At 41.3% G+C, this 26,235-nt stretch overlaps 1 protein-coding gene across 15 annotated transcripts in view; it reads right to left on the bottom strand.

The window, feature by feature from the left end:
- Positions 1 to 1,950: 1,950 nt before the first annotated feature.
- Positions 1,951 to 26,235, bottom strand: part of fbrsl1 (fibrosin-like 1) — a 1,047,407-nt gene continuing 1,023,122 nt past the window's right edge. For 10 of the 15 annotated variants that reach the window (XM_068054637.1, XM_068054624.1, XM_068054625.1 and 7 more), the window contains 9 exons: positions 23,479 to 23,550; positions 21,080 to 21,112; positions 19,510 to 19,551; positions 17,159 to 17,230; positions 16,563 to 16,698; positions 14,337 to 14,420; positions 7,949 to 8,032; positions 6,324 to 6,549; positions 1,951 to 4,576 (listed from right to left, as the gene is read on the bottom strand). In XM_068054637.1, coding sequence (XP_067910738.1) covers positions 3,358 to 4,576; positions 6,324 to 6,549; positions 7,949 to 8,032; positions 14,337 to 14,420; positions 16,563 to 16,698; positions 17,159 to 17,230; positions 19,510 to 19,551; positions 21,080 to 21,112; positions 23,479 to 23,550 — 1,968 coding nt within the window. In that variant the 3' untranslated portion in view covers positions 1,951 to 3,357. The remainder of the gene's footprint in view (positions 4,577 to 6,323; positions 6,550 to 7,948; positions 8,033 to 14,336; positions 14,421 to 16,562; positions 16,699 to 17,158; positions 17,231 to 19,509; positions 19,552 to 21,079; positions 21,113 to 23,478; positions 23,551 to 26,235) is intronic. The other 5 variants (XM_068054627.1, XM_068054626.1, XM_068054628.1 and 2 more) reach the window with 5 other exon arrangements.

The following is a 26,235-nucleotide window of genomic DNA, read 5'->3' as shown; positions in this document are numbered from 1 at the left end:
TACAGGATTTTTAATGAAAGAATAAAGACACAAGGTACTTTTTTTTAATATATAGAGAACATAGAATCAATTACAAGAAACTACTGAGACAGAATCTCATCATTTAAAAGGGAATGGATAAGAAAATGAAAGGGAAGGGTATAAAAGGATATGAGGAAAGGGGAGGGAAATGGATAATAGATAGCTCCAGTTGAAAAACTAGGACCAGCAAAGGCTTGATAGGCCAAATAGCCTCACACTGTGCTGTAATTTCTCACTGCTACAAATTGGAAAGTAAACATAATTTAGAATGGTGAAGCCAGGTTACATTTGAATGAGCATCTTGCTGAAATCAAGCCTGGCTACTGATCAGAAAAGTGATGTGAAATGGTTGCCCTGTTCCTGCTTACTGTACTCCAAGCATGGATAGCACTAAAGCAAATAAATTAAAGCACTTCAATTAAATTCCAAGAGCTGTGCGGAAAAACATCTACTTTGCAGCATTGTAAAACTCAATTATTCTGAGTATGTTCTGCTATGCTTGAGATTTTTGCAATGTTTAAATGTAGAGTGAAATTCATACTTCAGAACAGAATGTTAGTTTTCCAAGTCTAATTTATGTTCATAGATTCTGAGTTGCATCTTGTTTTTAATGAGCTTCTGCTCACACATGGCAACAAGTGTAGTTCGTAGGGTTTGACACTTAATGTGCAATTTTTCCTTTGATGCATCAAGCTTATGTTCAACTGGATTGCAAACATTTGAAAATTTCTCAACTCTGCTCTGAAGTACAATTAATGACTGCACAGGATGGAACTAAAAGGCTTACTAGAAATGATTTTTCTAGCGACAATCCCGAGTTTATCATAGAATGTTTGCAGCACAGGAGGCAGCCATTTGGCCCGTGGTATCTGTGCTGGGTCTCTGCAAGAGCAACCCAGTAGTCCCACTCCCCTGACCTTACCCTGTAGTCCTGAAAATTTTCTTTCAGGTGCTAATCTAATTCCTTTTTGACGGTCATGATTGAAACTGCCTCCACTACACTCTTAGGTAGTGCATTCCAGTTCTCAACCACTCGCTGTTTTTCATGTCACCATTGGTTCTTTTGCCAATCAGCTTAAATTGGTGTCTTCTGGTTTTCTTCTCTAACCCAGGAGGGTTGAGGCCAATTGCAGCATTCTCTGCTGTTGCACTAGCATAGCTCAGAATAGAATGTGGATCAAATCAGATGTAAACATGGCTCAGTAACTCACTGTCTTGACCAGCTGTGCTACTGGGGCTCCCTATTCCAGGCTTTCAAAGTGTGAAATTGTCAATGTGATGTATGGTATAACCAGTAAAACCCTTTCGTCAAAAATGAAAACACAAAAATCATGAGCAACTACTTCACAATAAGTTAGAGCAGATAGCCACTTCACTTAGTGAATTGGTTTAAATTTTCAAAAAAGGAAATGAATGGATGCTTGTTTTAACACAATGGAGGGGAAATAGGATCTTGGTACAAATACAGCAATAAGATGAAAGTCTATGCGAGTGCTGAATGCAATGAAACAATGGATGGGTGGCACTGCTTCTTTACACATTTACCTTATGAGCTTGCTGTGGGTTGGATAGATGATGGGATCTATTATAAGTTGTGCTGAGAGAATTGCAGTGAGGTTTACAATATATTACATCTTACAATAAGTGAAACAGGGAGATAGATTGCGAATGCAATACGGACTTTTTCACATAGGGAGTGAGCCGAAAAACAAAGAGCCAGCACTCCTGATGAGGGTTTTTTCCACTCAAGAGCCTGTATTGCAACTGTCGACCATAGATTTCTCAGCTGAAGATTAAAAAAAACATCGCCACAGGCAGACAGAATCACTGTGGGATTGTCAAAACAATTCTGCATCAACAGCTCACAAGTGGTAGTGTTAAACAGTTCAATCGGTGCTATCTCTGACACAACAAACAAACAAACAACCATTTTGTCTCAAAATCAATGCTGTATTTGTCTCATTGATCTACAGGAATCAAGTCTGTTTAAAATACAGAAACCAAAGTACAGAGCAGAAAGGAGGAAATGGCAGCTGATGTATGAAGTAACTACAGAGTAAAAGCCCAGATATATAAACACAGATGCTGCTTTTTTTGTCCAGCAAGTAAAACATGGCAAAATTTACATATGACCAAGAAATAAAGTCATGCAGAGTAGTTCAGCCAGAACCACACTGCAAGAAACATCTGTTTAAGGACTTAATTGCTAACAGTATTTTATCAGAAATGTTACCATGAGATTTTTGATTCCTAAAATACTACTTTGTCTTGTATACAGATTCCATAAAAACACTGCACAATTACACAAGGTCCACACCAAATGTCCTTGCCAGTCACTAAGAATTTCTGCCCAATATAATGTTTATCATTATTGTCTGTGTTGTGGATTGAGAAATAAAACCTCTCTCTGAACTGGGTGCCTCATTGGTCCAACAGTTTTCTTCTCTCCCTCTATCTTTTAAATGCAGTCTGCTCCGTGTCTGCTTAATGGATTTGCATTTTGTCCCCCCTGTTGCACACAGTGGTGTTCGCCCATTGTGTGTTGTCATTAGTTTGGATGTGCAGCCTTTGTGAAAGACCTGCCTGCGGTTCTTGCATAGTTGAATTGAATATGCTTCTCTGAAACTGAGCTTCAAGCACACTTCCATGTGACACTGTAGGAATAACTGTGCTACAAATATCCAGTAAGCTGTTCTGGTTTCAGAAACCCTTTATAAAGGCTACCTAAGTAAAGAATTTAATTAGCATGTTCTGAGTATCAACAGAGTATTTACATTTGTACAGGAACCACAAGGACCTAGTCTGCATATCTTGTAATCGTTAATAAGGCAAAACAAATTCAGATTTGTACATTTCTCAGAGTACACAGACATTTTTGGGAACCAAATGAAGGAAAGTCATTTTTTTGGCCTCAATATGAAACCTCACAGTGGATTCATTGTAAATTGGTATCTTGATAAATAATACCAATAGCAAACCCTGGGTATTATTAAAATAGTCGGAGGCCTGTAATTGCTGGAAAACAGAACACAAAACCCAAAAGCAAACAAATTAAAGTGAAACAATAAAATTACAAATCCATACAAATTAGATTTCAAATATTGGAAAAATGTACAAACATGATTTCAGAATTCTCTGCACAAAGAAATCTAGAGATTTATAATTGATAATATATTAATTCCAATTATAAGCAATCTTCTGGTATCAAAGTTCAGACTTTTTAACCCTCCCAACTGTGCTTCAATTCTATAAATTTACAGCGTTCTCTTCTTGTTGCAGTGCATTATTTGAATCAAAGGATCTCGTACACAGGACAGCTCTCACCAGGTCCAAGAACTACCTTGCCTCAACTTCTTTGGGATTACGAGAAGGGGAGTAGTCCCGGGACTCTGAGTTAGTGAGTGGTGTAGTCCTACGGGGAGACACAGACCGTGCACTGCCTGCTGGTACGAGAGGAGGTGGGGCACTCAACGCTGCAGTTGGTGGGGTCCTGTTCAAAATACCATTGTGATTGGCAGTGGATGGACTTAGCCTTGGGTAGTGCATTCCACTTAAATGAGGCATGAAGGATGGCACATGTGCCAAATGACTGTCCATGGCTGATGTATGCAAGGCATGCAACCTGGCACGGTCAAACTCTTCCCGTAGATGCAAGCGTTCTCTTTCATCTGCGTGCCGTAAGCGCTCCTGCTCACGCCTGACCTCCAGAACATGCTCATGGTTGTAGTCGTGAGGCTCCCTGTCTCTGTACGATCGATCGTGCTCATAGAAACCAGCTGCTGTTGGGAACCTGTGCATGGAATCTGTGCGTAGTGGGAATTCCATCCTCCGGTGCAAGTCATAGCTCCGGTACGCATCTCGGACAGGATCCCAAGAGAATCCGGGGTGGGATAGTCGTTCTCTTCCCGCCAGCGGGTTCATACCTATGAAAGGCGTCACCATCCGAGCACGGTCAAGCACATTCATGTTGTTCATCTGGTGGATGCTGCTCATAGAAATAGGCATGGGGCCCACAGAATGACCCAGTGGAAGTCCATGTATAGATGTGTGGTGATGTGGCTCATTGCTCCTGGGATGCTGCGAAGAGTCTGAACCTATCACCATCACTTCATTATCCTCCTTTCGCTCTTCTTTTATCTTTACATCGTTCTTTATTTTCTGAAGGTCACAGGAGGGCTCTGACTTCCTTTCACTGTCTTTGCTCACTAAATTGCTGAGCTTCAAGCTTTCACTCAGTACAGCTCTGTTGTACGGAGAATTGGGCCTCACAAGTGGCTTTGCATTGTCTTCCAGTAGCCGCCTCTCATGGCTCTGTCCTTCCTTTATTGGTGACCGATTCCCCTTGATTTTATGCTCAGTGCCAGGTAACTCTCTCATTGGGTCAGAGTGCTCTCTCTCCAGCTCCTTTGACCGATCTCGCTCAGTGCTGCTGTGATGTCTGTTTGGATCATTAGTGCTTCGGCTGTTGCTGTGAATGATGTTGTTGATCTGGTGGTTGACTGGGGCAGATGCTGGTGACGATCGGTTGGAGTGCCTGTTCTTCTCCACTCCATCCCTAGAAAAACACGTCAATTATTTCAAACTGTGAAATACTGCAAGGAAATGTATCTGGTGATCTGATTATCAAATCTAGTTAACCTGAAGAGTTTGGGAAGTCTAAGGTTTTTAGCCAAGCCATCTTTCGTATAAAATGCTGGAAATATCCAGCAGGTCAGTCAGCATCTTTAAAGAGAAACATTGGATACAGCTCCTTCAAAACGTTAACCTGTCTTTTGTCTTTACAGATGTTGATGGACAGCTGCATATTCCTAAAACTAAGCTTTTCTTCTAACAACTACGCAAAGCTTTAAAACTCACAAATAACTCGATGTTTGCTGTACTTTGTCAGTCGACAAAGCATACCAGTAATCTTTTTAAGTCAGATATAACACAAAGACAAAGAAACCATTTGGATAAAAGGGGTGGGTGAGGAGCATTTTTTTATGCACTGATTTATGACAATAGGGAATGCAGTGTCTCTACAAGGGTGTTGAAAGCAGATTAAATAGTAAACTTACAAAGGGAATTGCATAAATATATGAAAAAGAAAAATCTGCAGGGCTATAGGAAAAGAGTGGGGGAGTGGGACTAATTGGATAGCTCTTTCAAAGAACTGGCACAGGCACAATGGGCCTAATGGCTGCCTTCTATGCCGTAAGATTCTATGATTCTAACACAATGAATATTGTGGAGCCAGGATTCCATTTTATGAGGCATGATTCTAAAATTTATCTCTATTCTTTCATGATTTGTATTGTCTACTTTTCTTGTGAAATAAAAACTTACCAATGAAGGGATTATTTCTGTATTGTTAACATTCTCTTCCACATTACAAATATATGTCTGCATTAACTTTACACAAGCTGGGATTGTATCTGCAGCTCTGGCTTGCTGCAATATGCAAGGTCACTGAGAGAGTATCCCATTAGCATGGGTGTCCTAGCCAGGATGGGCACATCACAGACTGCTGAAAACTCCGACTCATAGCCGCTTGGTTCTGCACTCCAATATGGGGTCAACATTTGCCCTTTTAATCTGGTCCCATTGCAATTGGAGAAGTGTGAAGTTCCAATGCAGGGAGTCCATGCTCCCTTTGTGTCACGGCCTTGAAGTAGAAGATTAGGCTCTGCCACTTGTGAGGCCAATTGCAGGGCTCCCAGCATTGGGTTCTGTGCCTTGATCTAATTCTAGGCTATTCTGAAGACATGGCAAGTCTGGCAGAATGGTCAAGTAACTCGGGATAATGTGACCATGCGAGTGACCAGATGTTTCAGATGGTTGTCTAGTCCTAAATAACTGAGCATAACCGAGTTTCACGTTCATGCTCTATGTTGAGTTATATCATCACCATTAGAGGCATTACAATTGGTCTTAAAGTGCTAAGCTAGGGATGGGAAGGGAGGGAGAGCTCATTGTTTAGGGTTTGCTGACTGCTATCCAATAATCTCTGTTGCAAGTGGAACTCTGCCCCAAAGATTGGATCAAGCTCTTCTGTGACAATCCCCTAGTTATAAATTCCTTGCAATAGGTTCCTGTCCACACTTACATTGTGGCCATTTGGGTAAGCACTGGTGGGAACCTGATGTCTATGGAACCATCCTGAAAGAATGAGTCAGCAGAGGAGGAAGACACAAAGATCAAGAGGATTTAATCTCTTAATACATGTAAGGGGATGGAATGAAGAAGACTGAGTGCTCACGCAAAGAAGGCTACCTTTAGAAAATTCCTACTGAACAGGAAAACAAGTATAGTTGGGCAGGTACCTTTCTTTCTCTCTGTCACTTTTAAGTGAAGATTCTCTTTTTTCCAAATCGCGATCTCTGTCATGATTAGTTACTGAGGAGCTTCGTTCAGAATCCCCTGGCTTTGGCCACTGTGGAGGCGTCGGAAATGAAGGTGGAGTTCGATGGAGGCGGTTCCATGGTTCGTGAGCATTGTTGAGGCTCTGTATACTTGGACCTTCTTTGTGACCAAACATGCTGTTGGAAGCTAAGAAAGTGGAATATTGAAGAAAACACAGTGAGTACTTGGCAGACCTTTAAAAACAAAAATCACAGGCCGTACAAGTTAAAATGTTACATCATAAAAAAACTCTTTTGGAGCTGGGTTTGAACTCCAGCCTCAGCTAGCATTCATAGTCAGGCTTTCCATAGATGTTGAGTAACTAATTTGAAATAGGTTCATCAGATGAGGCACCCAATAAAGACAAGACACCAAGGGCTGGATTTTGTGCTGGAGGCAGGGCTCCCGGCCCTGGGCTGAAAATGCGGGGAAAACCCCGCCTTGGCCTTTTCACGCCCCCTCCCCCTGCCCCCGGAGCAATCCGCCAGTCATTTTCAATCAAAGTTTCATGAGCTGGGGTTCCCTTCCATTTAAAGTCAGGGATCCCGCCTCCAAGAGCTGCTGGCCAATCAGAGGCAGAGGGCTGGCAGCTCAGCAGTATCAAAAGAGCCACTGGGGCTGCACAGGCCTCGGACTCAGGCCCATAGTGGAATCCTGGACCAGAGGCAGGGCTGCTGGGGTCAGTCCGGACAGCCCCTGGTGAGGGGGGGCGGATGCACATTCAGTCCAGGGGGAGCCACCCCACCCACCCCCCCAAGCTCACAGGGAGTGGGCCTCATTTTACAAGGTGTCCTTCCCAGGCAGTGGAGGCCCCCCTGCCCCCACCACTAGGAAGATCCCAGCAGTGGTGGGAAAAGGACCTTAATTGGCCATTAATAGGCCACATGGGCCTCAATTGGTCTCTGGGCAGGATGGTCGTCATCAGCCTATCCCATCCCGTGAAGATTGCTGGGCGACGGGGAGGCGACGGCCTTCTGCCCCGCCCCCGTTGCAATTCTCCCCGCCTCCCCCACCTCAGGTGGGCCGTAAAATCCCGGCCCATGTCTTAATAGCAGATGCTTCATGTTATCACAATTGCCACCACACAGCATCAGTGCAGGCCTGCACTCATGCAGCATGAAAGGCTGTGTTATACCCAGATAGCTCGACTTCCTGAGACAGTCAACTGTAAAAACTCAGTCAGACGCCTGCCATGTTGGTTGACAAAGAATGTTTTCACCGATGGGGCAGCTGCTACATGATCTGCACTATGGTGACAGCTGCCAGATTCAGACAGCAGGATTAGCAATGCAATATAATCACATCATCAACTGCATCCTTCTGGTTTAAAAAAAATCTTGGCAAAGTCTCAGCCAAGACATGTTCAGATGGCAATGGCCCATTAAAATACCTAACTTTTGCATGAAGAAAACACACTGGCAAATAGCCAAAGCCGGTCAAGACAAGCAACTTGCTCCTGCCTAAATAAATACATTATCTTAAGGAACTGTTTTGACAACACAAAGAATGATGGTACTTCAGATTTACAAAACAAACATGTACGAACCAAGTGCTGGATTGCCTAATCCTCCAAAGGCACTAGTGCTGAGGTTTCCAAGGCCACTGTAGGTGTTTGATCTACTGAATGGATCTGAAAAAAATCATGAATTTGACAGGCAGTCAGCCACTTCTAGAAAAGCCCATCTTCGAAGACTGAGAACACACATTTCACGTTGCAGACTGAATCTAGGTAGCATTTACCCAGACCGGATGCTGATTTTTTTTTTTAAATGGAGGTTTGATGCAGAAATGGCTCACTTTAAAGCCAGGCAGTATCTCATTTCCTCCCCTAATGCTCAAAACTGTAAAGTCAGCTGCCTAATAAAACATGTCTCAATGAATACAATCCTTTCAAAAGCTGGTCAAAGAGAATGTTCATAGGTCACTTAAAAAATAAAGTCCAAAGATGAGAGAATAGGTGGTTTTGTTCTGCACCTGTTCATTTATTCAAATACAACTGAAAATATCCAGACTTTTTGGTTAAGCTGGTTTTCAGATCCTAGAGCTAGATTTTCCATCCACCTACAATGCAAGAGCAGAACACCAAGCCTTTATTATTTCATGCTCAATTTGTCTCTCATGGGTTTCTTATTCTCACAGGATTGAAAGAATGCTGCTGTGTCTAATTTACATTTTTATCTGACATTAAGGGGGTAATTTTAACCTAACTCACCACTCAGGAATCCCATTGGATTTAATTATTACAAACTTATATTTCTCATTTACCCAGAACATATGAAAACCATGAGAGAAATTAATTGTGTATTATAACTATCATTTACATTAAAGCTCCAGCAGCCAATATTTCTCCGATATATGTTGGTTTAGATAAAAGGGTCATCACCACATCCATCTTGAAGATATTTATAATTGTTACTGTGGAAAACTGCCGTCTTGTGTGGGCCTGTGTAATTACTACACAGCCAACACTCCCTGCTGCAAAAAATTAAGTGCTCAAAATGGATGGCCTGAGAATTGTTTTTCCACAGGCAGATTTCTTCAGCTCTTACCCCTTAATTAGATGAAATATAAGGAGGCCACTGCATCCTTATTATATGTAAATAAATGTTAAGAATGTGCCAATACAAACTATAATCCAAGCTTTTGCAAAACTTGTCACATTTACTACTTTACTTCTACATAAACTTATCTTCAGGAACTTAAAATAATTAAATAATTTGGAAAAGGTAGCTGCAAGATATACAGTAATTTATATACATTGCGACATTATTGAGTGAAAATATTAACAGTGGCTTCAATAGTAAGGTCATCAGTGATAGGCAACATGGTTTTGTGCAGGGAAGGTCATGTCTTACCAACTTAATAGAATTCTTTGAGGAAGTGACAAAGTTGATTGATGAGGGAAGGGCTGTAGATGTCATATACATGGACTTCAGTAAGGCGTTTGATAAGGTTCCCCATGGCAGGCTGATGGAGAAAGTGAAGGCGCTTGGGGTCCAAGGTGTACTAGCTAGATGGATAAAGAACTGGCTGGGCAACAGGAGACAGAGAGTAGCAGTAGAAGGGAGTTTCTCAAAATGGAGACGTGTGACCAGTGGTGTTCCACAGGGATCCGTGCTGGGACCACTGTTGTTTGTGATATACATTAATGATTTGGAGGAAAGTATAGGTGGGCTGATTAGCAAATTTGCAGACGACACTAAGATTGGTGGAGTAGCAGATAGTGAAGGGGACTGTCAGAGAATACAGCAGAATATAGATAGATTGGAGAGTTGGGCAGAGAAATGGCAGATGGAGTTCAATCAGGGCAAATGCGAGGTGATGCATTTTGGAAGATCCAATTCAAGAGTGAACTATACAGTAAATGGAAAAGTCCTGGGGAAAATTGATGTCCAGAGAGATTTGGGTGTTCAGGTCCACTGTTCCCTGAAGGTGGCAACGCAGGTAAATAGAGTGGTCAAGAAGGCATACGGCATGCTTTCCTTCATCGGACGGGGCATTGAGTACAAGAGTTGGCAGGTCATGTTACAGTTGTATAGGACTTTGGTTCGGCCACATTTGGAATACTGCGTACAGTTCTGGTCGCCACATTATCAAAAGGATGTGGATGCTTTGGAGAGGGTGCAGAGGAGGTTCACCAGGATGTTGCCTGGTATGGAGGGCGCTAGCTATGAAGAGAGGTTGAGCAGATTAGGATTATTTTCATTAGAAAGACGGAGGTTGAGGGGGGACCTGATTGAGGTGTACAAAATCATGAGAGGTATAGACAGGGTGGATAGCAAGAGGCTTTTTCCCAGAGTGGGGGTTTCAATTACTAGAGGACACGAGTTCAAAGTGAAAGGGGAAAAGTTTAGGGGGGATATGCGTGGAAAGTTCTTTACGCAGAGGGTGGTGGGCACCTGGAACGCATTGCCAGCGGAGGTGGTAGATGCGGGCACGATGGAGTCTTTTAAGATGTATCTAGACAGATACATGAATGGGCAGGAAGAAAAGAGATACAGAACCTTAGAAAATAGACGACATGTTTAGAGAGAGGATCTGGATCGGCGCAGGCTTGGAGGGCCGAAGGGCCTGTTCCTGTGCTGTAATTATCTTTGTTCTTTGTTCTTTGTTAACTAGAGGAGCTATGGCGAGCTTCAAATTACTAAAATCTAACCTGTGACAATTTTCTTAAGCGTTAACTAGTGTGTTTCTCATTTCCTCTCAATCTATAAAGCATTCCAATACTTATATTTGGGTAAGGTTTAAATTTCACATGAACTTAGCATTTTTGTACAGCCAAGTGTATGAAATGGGCAGGAAAAGATTATCAGGCCCATCCTGACACGGTGATTCACCCCTAACCACACTATCTCCTGAGAAACAGCGAAAGAAACCTGTGGCCAGATCAGGAAAATCTCTGGGAAATTTCTCTGCAGTGTGCGTGGTTCAGATTCTGTGCAGGTTAAGTATGTAAAGAAAAATGTGCAACTATGAATGGGGCAGCACCTTCTGGGCAGCTGCTTGGGAATTACAATGTGCAAAAATGAATTAGTGTGTGACACAGTCTGGCATGATGGAAGGCAAAGGCGAGTGGCACACTCACATTTCTGCATCTACTTTAACAAACCAAAATGTTTTTTTAATGGCAGCACAAAAGCAACTCACAGTGTCCTGGTGCGGAGGAATGTAGGTTTGCATCTGTAGTTTGCAATGTTTGTCAATTCCTTATTCAGGGAAAAACAGCAGCGCTGTCACTGGTGCATTCGCACTGCCTCCTAGTAGATGACGGATGAACCTACAACATATTGTTTCTGTGCCCTCCTGGCAAGCAAATACTCTGCAGCATCAGGAGGGCGGGGTCCCAGATAATGAACAGGTTTTTGTTACATGGTGTTCAGTCTAAAAAGTGTTTTCTAAAGACAGCATCTATCCCAGTGGTTCTCAAACTAAGGCCTGTAGAGACTTTTCAGGGGTTCACGGAATAATGTGAAAGTGCTAAGCGAGCAGAGCTAGCCTTACAGGTGGGTGCCATGGGCAACCACTTATGGGTGAGCACTGTGGGCAAGGTAAGTGGATGTGTAGCAGCTGGAGGCAGACTTGGTGTGAGCTGGGAGGTAGGAGCTGTGTGGCAGCCACATATTTAACAGAGTGGGTTGACTGTCTCATCCAGGAGGGAAGTGCACATGGACCAGCACTGAAAACAGCATGAGGATTGCAGACCTGCAGCTACCAAGGCTGGTGGTGGGGGCCAGGTGAGTTCAGCCTTGTTCAAGAGAGGGAAGTTTTTAAAAAATGAACTTAAATACTACATACTTAAATGTAAAGCAAGGGCGCCACTTTCCCTAAGGTTGGGAAGACAAAATACAGGACCCATCTGGAAGTGGAGAATGATTTACCAGCCTCAGTCAAACATCACACTAAGGACTGACAGACTCTGCAGTGAGAAGCAGGCATGCCCATTTCACTGATATCTGTAAATAGCTGCTCTCTTAAACGCATTTTTAAAATACTATTTGCATGCAACACTTTTATATTATGAGCATTATACAAGTTAGGAGTCGGGGGAGTGTCCTTGATCAATAATCCATTTGAAAAGGGGTCCTTCAACCAAAAAAATTTTGAGAACCACACACCTATCCTATTCAAGGTTTGTAACCAGCTCATTTAGGCAGTGTGGCCACATACAGGGACCTACAAAGACACACTTCACTTAGACATGGAAATGTGGCCAAATGTGCAATCCCCTGTGAAGCAACCCCTCAAGCACCCTGCCCTGCCCATACTGTCTAATATTATTCAGAGTACAGTCACAGATAGTACAAAAACAGTCCTGCTTTAAAATAGTCTGACATGCATGGAACTCAGCTGTGGTCACCCTACCCATTAAGGCTTTAGTGGTGGCAAGACCTCAGCCTTGCTCTTTGGGGGAAAAAAAATTCTCTGTTTTAGTGAAAAGAACAAGGCTGTTTCATTGATGTGGATTGAGGACTAGCTCTATCATTGCAACCTTAAGATAATGAATGCAAGGATTCTTTTGGGAAACTTTTAATGATATTGGGGATTATGACCCTGCTGTATTTTTGAGAGATTGCCTGTAAAAGTGCACGCAGTCCCTCCCCTGCAGTCACTCTCACAAGCAAAGCACTCTAACTCACTTTCAAACTGCTGTTACTCACGCACTGCGTGCTCCCAACCGTATGGCGGAATCTTAGGAGGCCTGTGGAGGAGGGCTTGAAAGCGGGGCCTAGGAAACAATTAGGAAATGTCGGCACTGGTCGGCAGCCTGACATATTCCTGCCTCCAGGCGATCTTGCTGGAGGCAGGTGAACAGAAGCAGCTACCCACCTAGCAGCAGCGGGTAGCCAATAATTACCAATGAGCATAATTTGGGGGACAGGGAGGGCTCTGCCAGGATCTTCCAAGTAGCAGAGTGGCTCAGTGGAGGTGGCCTCCTGGTGGAAGGCCGGGTGGTCATCAGAGCCAGAGGCTCTGTGCCCCGATGATGGGGCCGTGGGCAGGGAAGACTAAACCACTGAAGGGATTTCCTCTCTGCTCTGAAGGGGCCTACTGGCTTCAGCCCTCATCATTATTAATTTTGTTGCATGCCTCTGAGGGAGTCTCCATGTTGAGGCACCCTAGTGCTCTTCTTCCTGCCTAAGCAGCACCCACCTCTCCCAATGGGGCTGCTGGCCTTCCAAAGCTGTAGGCCCTCTGATTGGGCCTGCAGCCTCAGAAGCTCACCCACCCACTGTCCTTAATTGGATGGTGCTCCCAGAGGCGGCCTCTTAATTGGCTGCCTCCAGGAAGATCTCGCAGGCAGATGAGTTTCACAGACCATCGGGGACAGGATCTGCATTTCTCACTGATGGAAGAATATTTTCAAAGGTGATAAAATTCTGCCCATAGTCACTCACACACTCAATCATTCTTACTCACATACATGCAGGTACCATTCACTCAATGTTACAATCCTAACAATTGATCACTTCAACACACACAGTCCACACATGCATTTTATTTTACATGTGAACTGGACTTGGCTCATTGCTTGCAATGGCTATTCCTCTCCAGATCCAGAAATATTCCTTTTCTCAGCCCCTCCATTTGTTCTCGGAATGCAGGTGTCACTGGCAAGGCTAGCATTTACTGCATGCTGCCCATGAATAGAGTTTCACTGGCAAACCTCATTTATCTCTGGGTTCATGTTAATAGAAGTGGCTGGCTGCAATGTATAGTTGACCTGGATTTGGCTTGAGCAGATCCCTGTCAGAGTCAGAGACAGGTCATCACAGAATGACATACAAAAATATTTTCATGATGGCAATAAAATTTGGAAAAAAACCCCATAAACATTGCTGTCAATTTCTTTAAGTAGTAACAATGGTTTACCCAAGTCCTCTGCAGTTGTGAAACAACTCTATTTCTTCAACTAAAACAATGAGCGATCTTGTTTTGAGAGAGAGTGGGAGCCAACCCCGGCAAGATTCTGCTTGGCCACATCCTTCAGGCTGCAGGATCTTCCATGTTTGTGAAATAAGCCTATTCTTTTCACTGAGACAGCAAGAGAATTATTTTCAAATCCAAGAGGCGGATCCAACTGCTGCAAAAGACTGAGGCGGCACCTTGTAACTTGATGTTAAAATGTTGGTTGGGCAGTTGTTACACTGAGTGGAGCCCCTGTTATTAAAGCTAGGAAGCAGCTTTGGTATTACATGATGCTGAGGTTGACCTGGTGATTTGCCCTGTGAGTAGCAGGAACTGTGAAAACACCACCTCTGGAAAGAAAAGCAACTGAGGGGACAGTTAAGTAAAAGAAGAGCTGAGCATAACTAGATTTAGCTGTGGCTCTGGATGCAATGTGACCAACTGCTATGTCAAATGCCATTAAAGTCTACGGTTGCACAACTCTGCACCGCCACTACCCCCCGCCCCCCCCGGGACCCAGTTCTCACCTGCCAGGTGACCAGTGGGTAAATAGCTGCTGTGGTGATGAGGTGGAGGTCCAAAGGAGGTTGCAGCTGGATGTGCATTACCTACTAGGTAAAGAAAAAAAAAACGCTTGGTTAAATGAAGGATAAAGGAGTCAAGAAAAGATGAAAGCAACAATCCATCAATACTGTTAACAAGTCATCAGAGGATAGAGATACATTGGGTCATTTCAGTGAACACGTACATACAGTTCAAATTATTACTATATCATCAACCCAGGAGGCGGATTTCTGTTGAAATGGAAATCCATTGAAACATATCTACTACTCTACTTCCACATGACTGATGGGGACTGTCATCTTCCAATCCACCAAGATTTCAGGACACATCTAACAGATGAGAACCCCAGTGACAGGTTTTAAATGAGATCGCTTACAAACTTTTGTAATGCACAGGACAGCAGCCAGGCGATAATGAAGATCCACCAGTGAAACTAGGGGAAATGCTGCAAAGTGGCAGATTGTTATTGAACATAGAGTTGGCTGGGCAGCCAACCATCTGTCTTGTGGACAGCCAGTCGAAGTTAACATGCACACCACCTACAATACCAAAACTATCAGCATATCTACAGTGCGTGGAAGGAGTGAGGTGCGGTTCAATGTGCTAGCAGCAGTGGGATGAAAGCAATATACAGCAGTGAACCTTTCATCTGGTGGCAATTTAGTTAATGTTTTTGCGTTGCTATATTTTATTGACTCTCAGGATATCCTCATCAGATATCCTCATCAGATATCCAGTGAAGATATCTAGCTACCTGCATTCATGCTGTGCCTTCAACGTAGTAAATACTCCAAAACACTTGTAAATGGCGAACAGTAATAGAAACATTAGGAGAGATGGTTGAAAGCAGCGATAAGCAGCAAAATGGAAGTAGTTAGGAAGTTCAGGAGAGTAGGGCTGAAAAGGCAGAAAGCTTAGTTCAAAGATGGTTGAGTGGAGGGTGTTGCAATGTACAAGAGGTCAGAGTCCAAAGAGATGAAGGAGATTACAGAGGTAGGAGGGAGCAAGGCTATTCAGGAAGAGGATTTTGAATTCAATACGTTGGGGGACCGACTGATCGGCAAGCAGAACCGAGTCCAGTTGTGTTCTGGATGAGTTGTCAGTCTATGTAGGGTAGCAGCCATCAAGATCTGAGCTATTCTGTTAGAGTAAGGCCAACTTATTTTAAATTGACATCAGCTTTAATCTAGACACACGATTTTAATGTTGATTTTAACAATTTAATTCAGACCCAGGTGCAATTAATATATATATAATTAATGTGACCCTGCAACTAACAAGATCAGAAAAAGATGAGGAAGTTTAGATTCCATTCTCCCTTGCCAAGTGGCTGCTCCAAGAACTAATGAAGATGATTACAAGCATGGTTGCAGTGAATTAGCGCATTAAGCACAGGTGGAACTTGAACCTAGGAAAACGGCGATGTGGTGGGAGCCTCAAACAGCAGGTAAACTCCACAGGCTGAATCATCTAGCTTGGATGAAACATTTAGCTGACATTTAACAAGCAGGCTTCCCGCAGAAGTTGCTGATCTCAGCTTCATAGTTTGGCAATAAACTCAGCAGGTTCTTTACAAATGGGAGGAATGAAAATCCAAAGTTATCTTTTCTCAGGTTGCAATTCGCCACACCTCCAGTGTGGCATTGGGAGAAGTGACGAAGATGTTTGCTCGAATCCATTGTCTTGGGTGAAAATACTCAAAATACAAGAACAACATAATAAATAGAAGCTGGAGTCAGCCATTTGGCTCTTTGAGCCTCCTCCATGCAACAAGATCATAGCTGACCTTCTACCTCAACTCCACCTTCCAGCACTATCCCCATATCCTTTAATTCCTTAGGTATCCAAAGATGTATCGATCTCTGCCTTGAATATACCCACTGACTGAACATCCACAGCCCTCTGAGATAGAGAATTCCAAAGATTCACAACCTTTTGAGTGAAGAAATTTCTCCTCATTTAAGTCCTAAATGGACGACTGCTTATTCTTAGACTGTGACCCCATGTTCCAGATTCCCCAACCAGAGGAAATATTTTCTCAGCATCTACCCCTTCAATTTCCTTAAGAATTTTATAAGTTTCAATTAGATCACCCTTCATTCTTCTGAACTACATGGAGTTTAGGCTGATATAAATATATGAAATATAAACAAAAAGAGTTAACCATTCCATAGCATCAGCTGACAGACCTGTGGTTGAGAAGAGGGGCCTGGCAAGGTCATGGGGATATGAAAATCCTGGGAACATTCCAGGTGCAGGTGGCCGACTAAACAGGTCCAGTTTTCCCCCTATTTCGAGTTTGTGATGGTCCATCGGCATTTGTTGCTTTAAAGTAAAACAAACTTCTTTAGAATCATGCATCACAGTAATAGAGCACCAAAAGTAATACTTATTTCACAATAAAAACGGGCTCAAGATGCTCTCTTTGAGCTGTTAAAATGGAGATACACAGGCTGGGAAATTCCTCAGGGGTTCTCCTGATCAGTCACCATAAATTTAGCATAAATGGTATACCTGCTGATATTCCGCCAGTCACGGGAACCTCCAAGTGAAATCCCGGAAAATAATTTTGAATAGAATTGCTTACAAGCAACACCATAATAGTTAGACGTGTAGTATAAACTGGTTACATACACTGCCAAAATTTCACTACTCTAACCCACATAGAAGCTTTTAATATTGATTATTTAACACATCTTCACTTACACTGATAGCTAACAAATATATATGGGAAGAAAAGAGTATAAAATTTGCCACTCCTGGTATTGCGAAGGCTTTCCAATACCTTTAATTTTTGTTGGTGATGGTAGATTTGCCAGGCAATCTGCACATGAACAGCACACCATTTCCCAGGCTTCTGTAAGACACAAAGACACAATATACCTTAGTAGACATGTTTCAACTGGCAGTAACGAAAGCATGCAAATCCAAATGCCTACTGAAATAAAATACAAAGCAACGCATAAAATAGCAAGCAAAAAAAAAAAACTCTAAATGGACCATAGCCAAACATGTATATTGCGAAGCTTGAAGCAAATATTTAACAGGTGAGCTGAGACAGCATAAATGCAGAAATCCTTCTGAATTATATGGCAAGAGCTGCTTGTAGGTAGACAAATATGCAGACAAATGTACACTCGAACAAGTATATGTAATCCGCAGATAGAATGCACCTTGTATATTAGATTTGGACTGGCTTACCGCTCCCATATTTGAGATGACCCATATGCACGAATAAATGGTTTTGACTTTATGAAAGTGCTACTTCTGCTTTGAAGAAACCATAACAATTTGCATTGCAGCTGAATCGGAAACTGCTGAGGTACATCCTCTGTCCTTTATTTACTGGAAGAGTTTAAGTTCCTTTTCTCATCGTGGAAAATAACAATCAACATCCAGGCAATGGAAATGTTGCTATGCAAAGAAGAACTTAACTTGCAGAATGTGAATTACTGCACCTTTGGTCAGAAATCTTCTCCACATGCCACAGCTTATTCTGACACAGACGTTCTTTCTTAATGAGCCGATCTGTTTGACTAGGATCTACAGCAGATACCAAACTACAAGTCATGAAAGGGAGGTCCAAAAGGGAACACTAATATTAGGACTCCTTGTGGTTGCCTTTCAAGTATCTTCTATAGTAATGTTCTCAAAATTAATACATATTTGGGCTACTGTTCTTCTCAAATGACCTTTAATCTTTCCTAGGGTGGTGAATTATAATTTTGTGATGGAATGCAGGTCAATCTCTCCATACTAGGTGGATATATTCCACAATACACTTTGTCATTCCTTGCTTTCTGATAAACTGACCCAATGTCTTGTCTTCGCAGTTGACTGGATTTTTCTTTGTACACAGTAGCAGACTGTTATCTGTGCATCCATAAGGTAGACTCTTAGTTTTCTTTCATACTTGAGGACATAGAATTAAAGAATAATTATCTTCTGAGCCCAATGATATTTGGATACCAGGTCTGGCATGAAATTAGGTTGAGGTCTGAGAACATGTCTCTCCTAGATAAGGCAGTCAATTTATTAGAGTACCTAGCTGAGCTATCTCTCTGATTAAGACCAAAGCCATCAATGCTATTATTTCCAGATCAACAGTATTAATTAGTATAGGCAATAGGCTCAATAGGACACAATCATCTGTGCAAGACTAAATACTACTCAGTAGCAGGAATCGGGCATTTTGCTTCCCCCCTCCCCACCCCAGAATATCCTGTTCACCACACATTAGTGACATGAACGCTGGTGAGTGAACATCAAGTTCTTAACCAGAAGGCACTGGATCATGTTAAACCATTAGGAAAACATTCAGTGCTTCTCACCATTAACAAATTCTGTGGTGGCTGAAGTAATCTGAACCTCCCTGCTGATAAACATCAATATTGTGGTGGTGTCAGTCTAGAGAATGATCAATTGCTTTGGTACTCAAGGAGTGAGATCCTGCCAATGTGCTGATAATACAAACAGCTTCCTTTTCTGGGAGGGTGGAGGGGAAAAAGAGAAGAGAAAGAAAGAAATGGCTCACCTTTCTCAACAATGGCCCAAACATGTTCCCAAACAAGTCAGAGAAGCACAACCAACTCTCTTTCCACTCTGACCACCCCCCTCCCCCCAAAAAAAGAAAAATAGCTGGCAAGAGCATATTTTGAGAATGATGCAAGTAGAGTTCAGCAGGATAACTGGGCTTCTCTGACTGAATAGGGAGTAACTCGGGATCTGGTCAAGTTTAAGAATAGAGAAGATAGTAGTAGTGTAACCATATGTATTCTGGGCTTCTATCATTAATACTCTGGCAATTAAGAGGGGAAGGGAAGATGAATTAGATCTTCAGGTAACCAAAGAGCGAGCAGGCTCATTTGGAAGTTTCACAAAGAGCCTGATGTGTGGGACCACAAAAATGCTTTGTGCCACCAAACTCAAGGTCTAGCTATCGAGTCCAGCGAACTTTCTGTTTCTGGCAGTGAAAGATGTTATTTGAAGAACTCTTTCTGGAAATCCAAAAACAAAGAGGCAGAATATTTCCAGGATAGCCTTGAACCTGGCTTCTATGAAAATGAAGCCCTGGGAAAGATTTATTTCCAGGTGTGCTAGGGTCTCAACTACTACTTTTACTCAAAGTATACTTACGCCCAGTGGTTTTTGAGGTAGATTTACCCTTTTGAGTGGGAGCTGGAAGAAAACAGTAAACACAAATGAAACATTGAACTCTTCATGGATGAAACCATGTCAAAAATAGATGTCTTCACTTTTTTAACAATCTGATCCGTAAGTTTTTCCCTTGGACTTCCATGGAACTGGTTCTAGAACTTGCAGATTGCAAAGAAGTGTTCAGTGGAAAGAAAGAAAGCCTTGCTGGAGCACACACAGATTGTTGAAGCCAGAACTTTGTGATAACTCCATTATTTGCCATCTTAAGTTGCCAGAAAGCGAAGGAACTTCAATACGTGACATGTGCATTCACAGTGAATGTATCACTACGGGAATAAACCATTTTAATGTGTGGGTGACCACAACAACCGAAGCTAACAAGCAAACAAGATCTGAAGATCGGGCCCTATACAGACCACACGAAGCAGAAAGGACAGGTTCATTAAAAGCTTCATATAATCTGATTGGTTGGAACTATGCCACAAGCCAGATGGCAGAGAATCATGAATCTAAGCATCTTGAACATTCTATAATAATTTTAAGCGTAAACACATGTTTATTCATTTAGAGCACTAGAGGGGAGTCACCACTAAGTTAAAGTACACAATTAAGTCTCCAAAATAATATCCACATAAGTTCATACATCGTTACAATTGCAAAACCCGCAACAGCAAACATAGTCATTTGATTACAGAAATCTTAACTTTATTGAAATGTTTACCAGAGGTTTCACAGAACAGAAGTGTTCTTTGCTTTACAATGTTCAGAAATGAGTAAATTTGCCATTTCCTTTTACCGGTGACTGAAGTAGCAACACCATGGTCTGTAAAATTTGGTGGTTTAGAAGTAAGTGAACCAAGATGATTTCCATACTTCAGAATTTCTCCTAAGCCAATTAGAACCATGGAGACTGGATTCAACAATGCAAGACATCTCCAAAATAAATTCAATTCAAAAAAATTAATTTATGCTTTTCCTTTAAAATTTTCCAACAATACACACAAATTCCCCAAGGAGGCATCCAATTAGACACTTCCCCAACGTGAAAGGAAATGTGTCAAAAATCATGCCCAAACATCCAAAAGTGCTGCTTAGCTCTGAAACACAGCGCAGGCTAACTTGCGCAAATCTCTCTCTCAGATGGAGGAAAAGGAAATAAATCTTCTCGCCCTGTTTTTTCTGGACCACAAGGCTGAAATGGAGAATCAAGTGCACGGACATCCCTACACCAGCATATCAGAGCAGAAATACATGTACATGAAGCACAAGAATCAAGTAATTCAATGGGATCTGGCCAAAAATAATCAAAAAACTAAACAGAAGGCAGCTTGAGCAGCCCACTTGAAATTTGGACCCAACATTATAAAACAGGGTATTAAAAATATTAGCTATAATCAATGCAGGAAAATAACTTGTGACTTGCAATGTGTATACTTTTATAGATTCTATTATAAACAAGACGTTCTGGAATAAAAACATACTGTAAGTTAATATTGTGTGAAATGGTTTTATAAAATGATTAACCATTAAAAAAGTTGATCTCACTTACTCTTATTGACTGTCTGTAGGGGTCTGACAACTGCTAGAAAAGACGAGACAGAAAGGTTGTACAATTATATTGATAGAAGCAAAATATTAATGGGAACTGACAATATAAAAACCATCTTGGATAAACTAATAAGACTGCTGTCAGTGTCTAATGCATTAAACTCACCCAAACATAATCACTCAGTGGTAATTTCAAAGAATTCTTGAGATACATGGTATTCAGTTTTTAAAACATCAGATACAAATCAAATACTCATGTCACCGTCAGTAAAAGGGTAAATTATTCTTTGCAAAAGCATTTACAGATAGAAAAATAATGCAAACATTTTCTCAAAGAAGCTAAACTAATACACAGCATATTATCTATGTTCACTGTGTGTCACTGCTCATACTCATCATCAGCCAAAATATATGGTACATTGCTGCTATAGATTACTGTGCGCCCCATTTATATTAGTGACTTTTTGAAATATGAGCTTCGAACAAATTTTGTGCTCAAGATGTTTGTATCATCAGTCTTGGAATCTCATTCATTTAATCATCCTGATTCATTTCAAGATAGCCTGTCTCTTTGGATTTTGAACTAATTTTGCCTTTCATTTGGTTCTAAATTGGTATACTTTGTGACAAAAATATACCAGCTTTCTGCGATAAGGCATCTCAGCTACTGCACTAGCTGAGAATTTAGCAGCAGTAAATATGAGAAAATGATTTCAGTGTTAGGTACCACAAATAATTATAATCTCTAGTTCCTTAACTCTGTGGATGGACTGGGTGGAGTGCATGTTTTATTTACACTTTTGTTACTTGACTTGTTTTAATGGAAAAAAGGAACACCTCCAACAATCAGCATTAACAAAGTTATTTCTCAATTATTTTGGCAGTGATACTTACTGTCCCCATCAGACTCCAGCTACATAAACCATTTTTGCAGTCCACATACCCCAGAACATAAACGGCCTTTCAAGTGCGTTGAAATCAACTCTGCATTTAATCAAGAACCCAAAAGGCACAACACTCCCACTGGCTTTCCCCATGCAGTGAAATGGAACATTAGTGCCATTCTTTTTCATTACAACCCTTTTTTTGCTTAAATGATGACTTCCATAACAGTATGTTTTCCTACATTGCAACAGTAACTACACTTCAAAAGCACTTCTTTGACTGTGCAGCGCTTTCGGATGTGCTGAGGTCATGAAAGGCACTATATAAATGCAAATCCTTTATTTTCATGCTCCTTTCAGATTATCAGCATCCCACTGGGCTTTAAAGCTCACTCAACAAAACTAGGTAAAAATAAAATGGCTCAGAGAATTGCAATTTATCTAGATTGCAACATAAACTGAAAAGGTATTAAAAGGTTACTGCCTGATATATCTGATCAGCGAAGCTCAAAAACTGTTATTTATATCATTTTGTAAACATCCATTTTCAAATCCAGGTATGGGTTAATATTGGATGAACCCAAACAAATGACCTGGAATGTAGACCTCTCTCAATGTTTACTCAATGCAGAAAATGCACCAGGAACAACCCTGTAAACAAAGCTATGCTGAAAGCAGCAAGACTGCCTGTGGGAGGGGTTTTCAGTTGTAAATAAAGATATTGATCACCGTTGACAAGTAGCTGCCAGTTTGGTTGTGACCTGTGGGTGGAGTTATATCTCATGTGCTATACACATTGCTGGTCTGCACTGACCTTTCCCCAGTGTTGGGCAGACCCTGACCAAACTGGCAGTCAGGCTCCACACTATCTGCCCACATCTGAATCTTGCACTTGTGTAGTTATCTGCTGTTCCTGAATTCACGGCGCAGTACAAATGGGGTACTAAATAGCCACGAAAACCAAGCTTTATGTCCTCTCTACTTGCAGTGCTTTGTTAACTAGCAATATAGTTGCAAACATGATGCAGTCATTGCTATCAGAGGGTGGAATCAGGATTGTTAATGATTGCCAGATAAAGGGCTAGTAAACAAAGTTTAATAGATTTGATGATTACACCTGGTCTTGCTTCTGGATTTCAATCCAGTGGCTGGTTCTGGCTGCACGGTTTTCTCAAACACTGTTGCTAAGATGCTATCTTTCAAGGAAGAGATTTTTGACGAAGATGTATGAAGCAGCTTATTTAGAATAGAAATGGTGATAAGATTGAACCACCTCAGGGACCACTTAATAAAATTGAGCTTGGAATTGTATTAACAGTGAAAACCTCACAGATTCTGCTAAATAGGCATCTTCATAAGCAGTCAAGAACAAAGTTGTAGGGCAAGTCAGAAATATACTTAGTGGTATGATGAATTTGGGTTTGCCCAGTTTAACTGCATCATAGTGAAAATTCAATATGTATGTAATGCAATCCTGGCTGAAGATTTCAGGGTTGAAAGTTATTAGTTCATTTACCCTGGGGTCCTTCTGGAGTAGGGTGTGAGGAACTGCTCCTTGCCTGCTTGCTACATCAATTGGATTGGAAGTCTGAGGAAAGATAACACCGCATTCATATCATTAACAACTGCTCGGATCCACTGAAATTACCACAGTGCAATGAAAAGGCCACAAAGTCACGGAAAAGCCACTGGGCATAAAAAATTCTGAATTTATGAAAATGACATTAATATGTTAAAGTAGAAAATGCTTTCTGTAGCCATTATTTGTACAAGAACAAAGATACTAGATTCTGAGATGACTATACTGTGAACTTCAAAAATATATATCTGGAGGTATCTGTACATCTCCATTCATGATCCGCATATAGAAAGATTTGAATTTTGGCTTTGCTTATGGTCTGAGTGCTGAAGCCAACCACTTCTCCACCATGGGTGGTGTATGGAGGGCAGTTAGCAGCCGTTTGCCCTTCCAGTCACAGAATGGTATGTAGCTCAGTTGGAGGAGGAAATCCCTTTAAAATGAGTATAACCCACCCAGCCCTCCCTACACCACTTCCTGGTTTTAACAGCTCAGATTTTGCTGTGGCAATGACATTGAAACCATCAGTATTCACCATCACTACTCCAATGAAACTGACTGCAATTTCTGGAGTCTGCACATGCGCTGAATAACACGGGAATCTATAAGCTGCCGTCAGAGATTCTATCCTTCTCTACAGGGTGCACTCTTGTGGTGCCCCCAGACTGCAATCCCTAAGCAATCAGTGAACTGCAAAAACTTCCACTTTTATGCTGTTAGTCTTGCTATAAAAACCCCTGAAAAGGGTAAATCTTGCTGAATGAGGTGTAACTTGGTTTTTAACAGTGTACTAACTTCATAATTACTGCTAAACACCCCCAATGGCCCTGAAAAGCTAATTTTATACTTGTGGAATGCCAAATTTCTCCAGTGATTAAAAAATTCCACATATTTTTAAAGAAACATACTTTTTAAAAAAAAGTTAATCTTTATTTCAGCTTCTATGCTAATCTAATCATAATCATTTATTTCACAATCTGAAAATTTAAATTAAAAGCAAAGGATATTAAGTGAGTACTTCAATGTGATTGGCCCCTTGCTAGTTGCTGACACCACTATTGCAAGATATCCCCCTTGACTTGGCGCTAGATTTAAACTGCCGGAAAAGGGAGAAACGGCACCACAGAGATCACTAGTTCTTTGAGGTCAGCACCCTTGCTTCGCTGCTGACCGCAAAATTCAGGCTATTGATTTCACTCTTACATGAAAAAATGCTGCAGTATTGAGATTGTCAATATTGTTAATACTGTTAAAATTAGAATATTCACGATGAAATTATCAAAACTGGACTAATCGTTATAGATGCCATTTCAAGGAATGTTACGTAAAGATTTAAGATAGTGACGAGTGCATATAAAATATTAATTTATATTTTGCCACACATCTGATTGATACTTAACAGAAACTGTGCTAATAGAAACCACAATATTTCAACAGCACCACCACTTCAAAAGTACTGCATTGGTTGTGAAGTCCTTTGGGTCGTCCTGAAGTTGTGAAAGACGCGATATAAATCACTCTTCCTTTTCTTTATCAGTGTGTGAATATTTAAGTTATAAAAGTGACTGTTTATCACAGGCTTTTACTTTGAGGTTTGAACTGTTGTTGTGAAACTGGTTTAAGGATGTTCACATCACAATTCTGAAGGCCGTTAAGTGAATTTCCAGGCATGTAGGACCTTCAAGTTACTTTCTTCAACAAATTAAGCACATGAAGCAATCAGCTGTCTGATACAACTCTGAGCATGAAACAACTATGAAAGGTTTTATCAAATTGGCAGTCTTTATAAAATCTCCATATGGAATCACAAGTTGTGTTCCAAGTTTAGAATTTCCCTGTAAGTTACATTCTGATAAGCGTGCAGAGGAACCTTTCCTTGAATGACATTTGCCTTTGCACAGAGACTTGAACACCCCTGAAAATGACAAGAAACTAGGAACTTTCACAAAAAGCAAAATATTCAAATGTCACACCCAATAAAAATATTTCTATAAACAGACAGCCGTTTCTTAGAATCTACCCAGAGAGCATTCATGAGCTGAAGAGTTACTTGGGAGGTTATGATGTCATTTAAGTGCTTGAGTTACTGTCTGGTATTTACTATTCTTTACATATATAGAGATAACAGCACTCATTCTACAGCCTGCCAAATGTTTATTGTACTCAGTGGTTTAAATTTACTGTTATATAATATATACACATTAAATTGGAAGTTACATTTTTTTTAAAAGAGAGTTTCATAATTGATTATATGTTGCACAAAATTTTTAAGTTTCATTCTGTTCTCTTTCCTGTGACCTTGAGTTAAGGGTACTACACGCCTCTCCATGAAATTGCCATTTGCCTACACTACGGCAGTCAGATAATGAATAACCTGTTATACCTCTAACTGGCTCCCAGCTCAGCAAAGTGGAGTGCAAAGACAGTGAAATTGACTGAGGTAATCTGTCTCTCCCTAACTCAGTGACAGACGCTTCAGCCTGAAAAATGGAGGAGCACTCAGCAGCGCCAACCCAGGCAAACTTAATAACCCTGACTGATCATGGCAGCCCAGTGAAAGGCATTGTGCTCAGTCAGCATGAGCACACGTAAGTCAGGCCTTCAGGGCAAAAAAATCATCTGCTCTACAGAACAGGGTAATTTGCTCGTTTGAAATGGTTCCTACCATTACAATGCATCAGCCACAGGATTTTT

This window comes from Heterodontus francisci, chromosome 23 (genome assembly GCF_036365525.1).
Source record: "Heterodontus francisci isolate sHetFra1 chromosome 23, sHetFra1.hap1, whole genome shotgun sequence".
In the NCBI taxonomy this organism is placed as follows: domain Eukaryota; kingdom Metazoa; phylum Chordata; class Chondrichthyes; order Heterodontiformes; family Heterodontidae; genus Heterodontus; species Heterodontus francisci.
The sequence above is the reverse complement of the archived record's forward strand: the minus strand, read 5'-3'. Positions and strand labels throughout refer to the sequence as shown.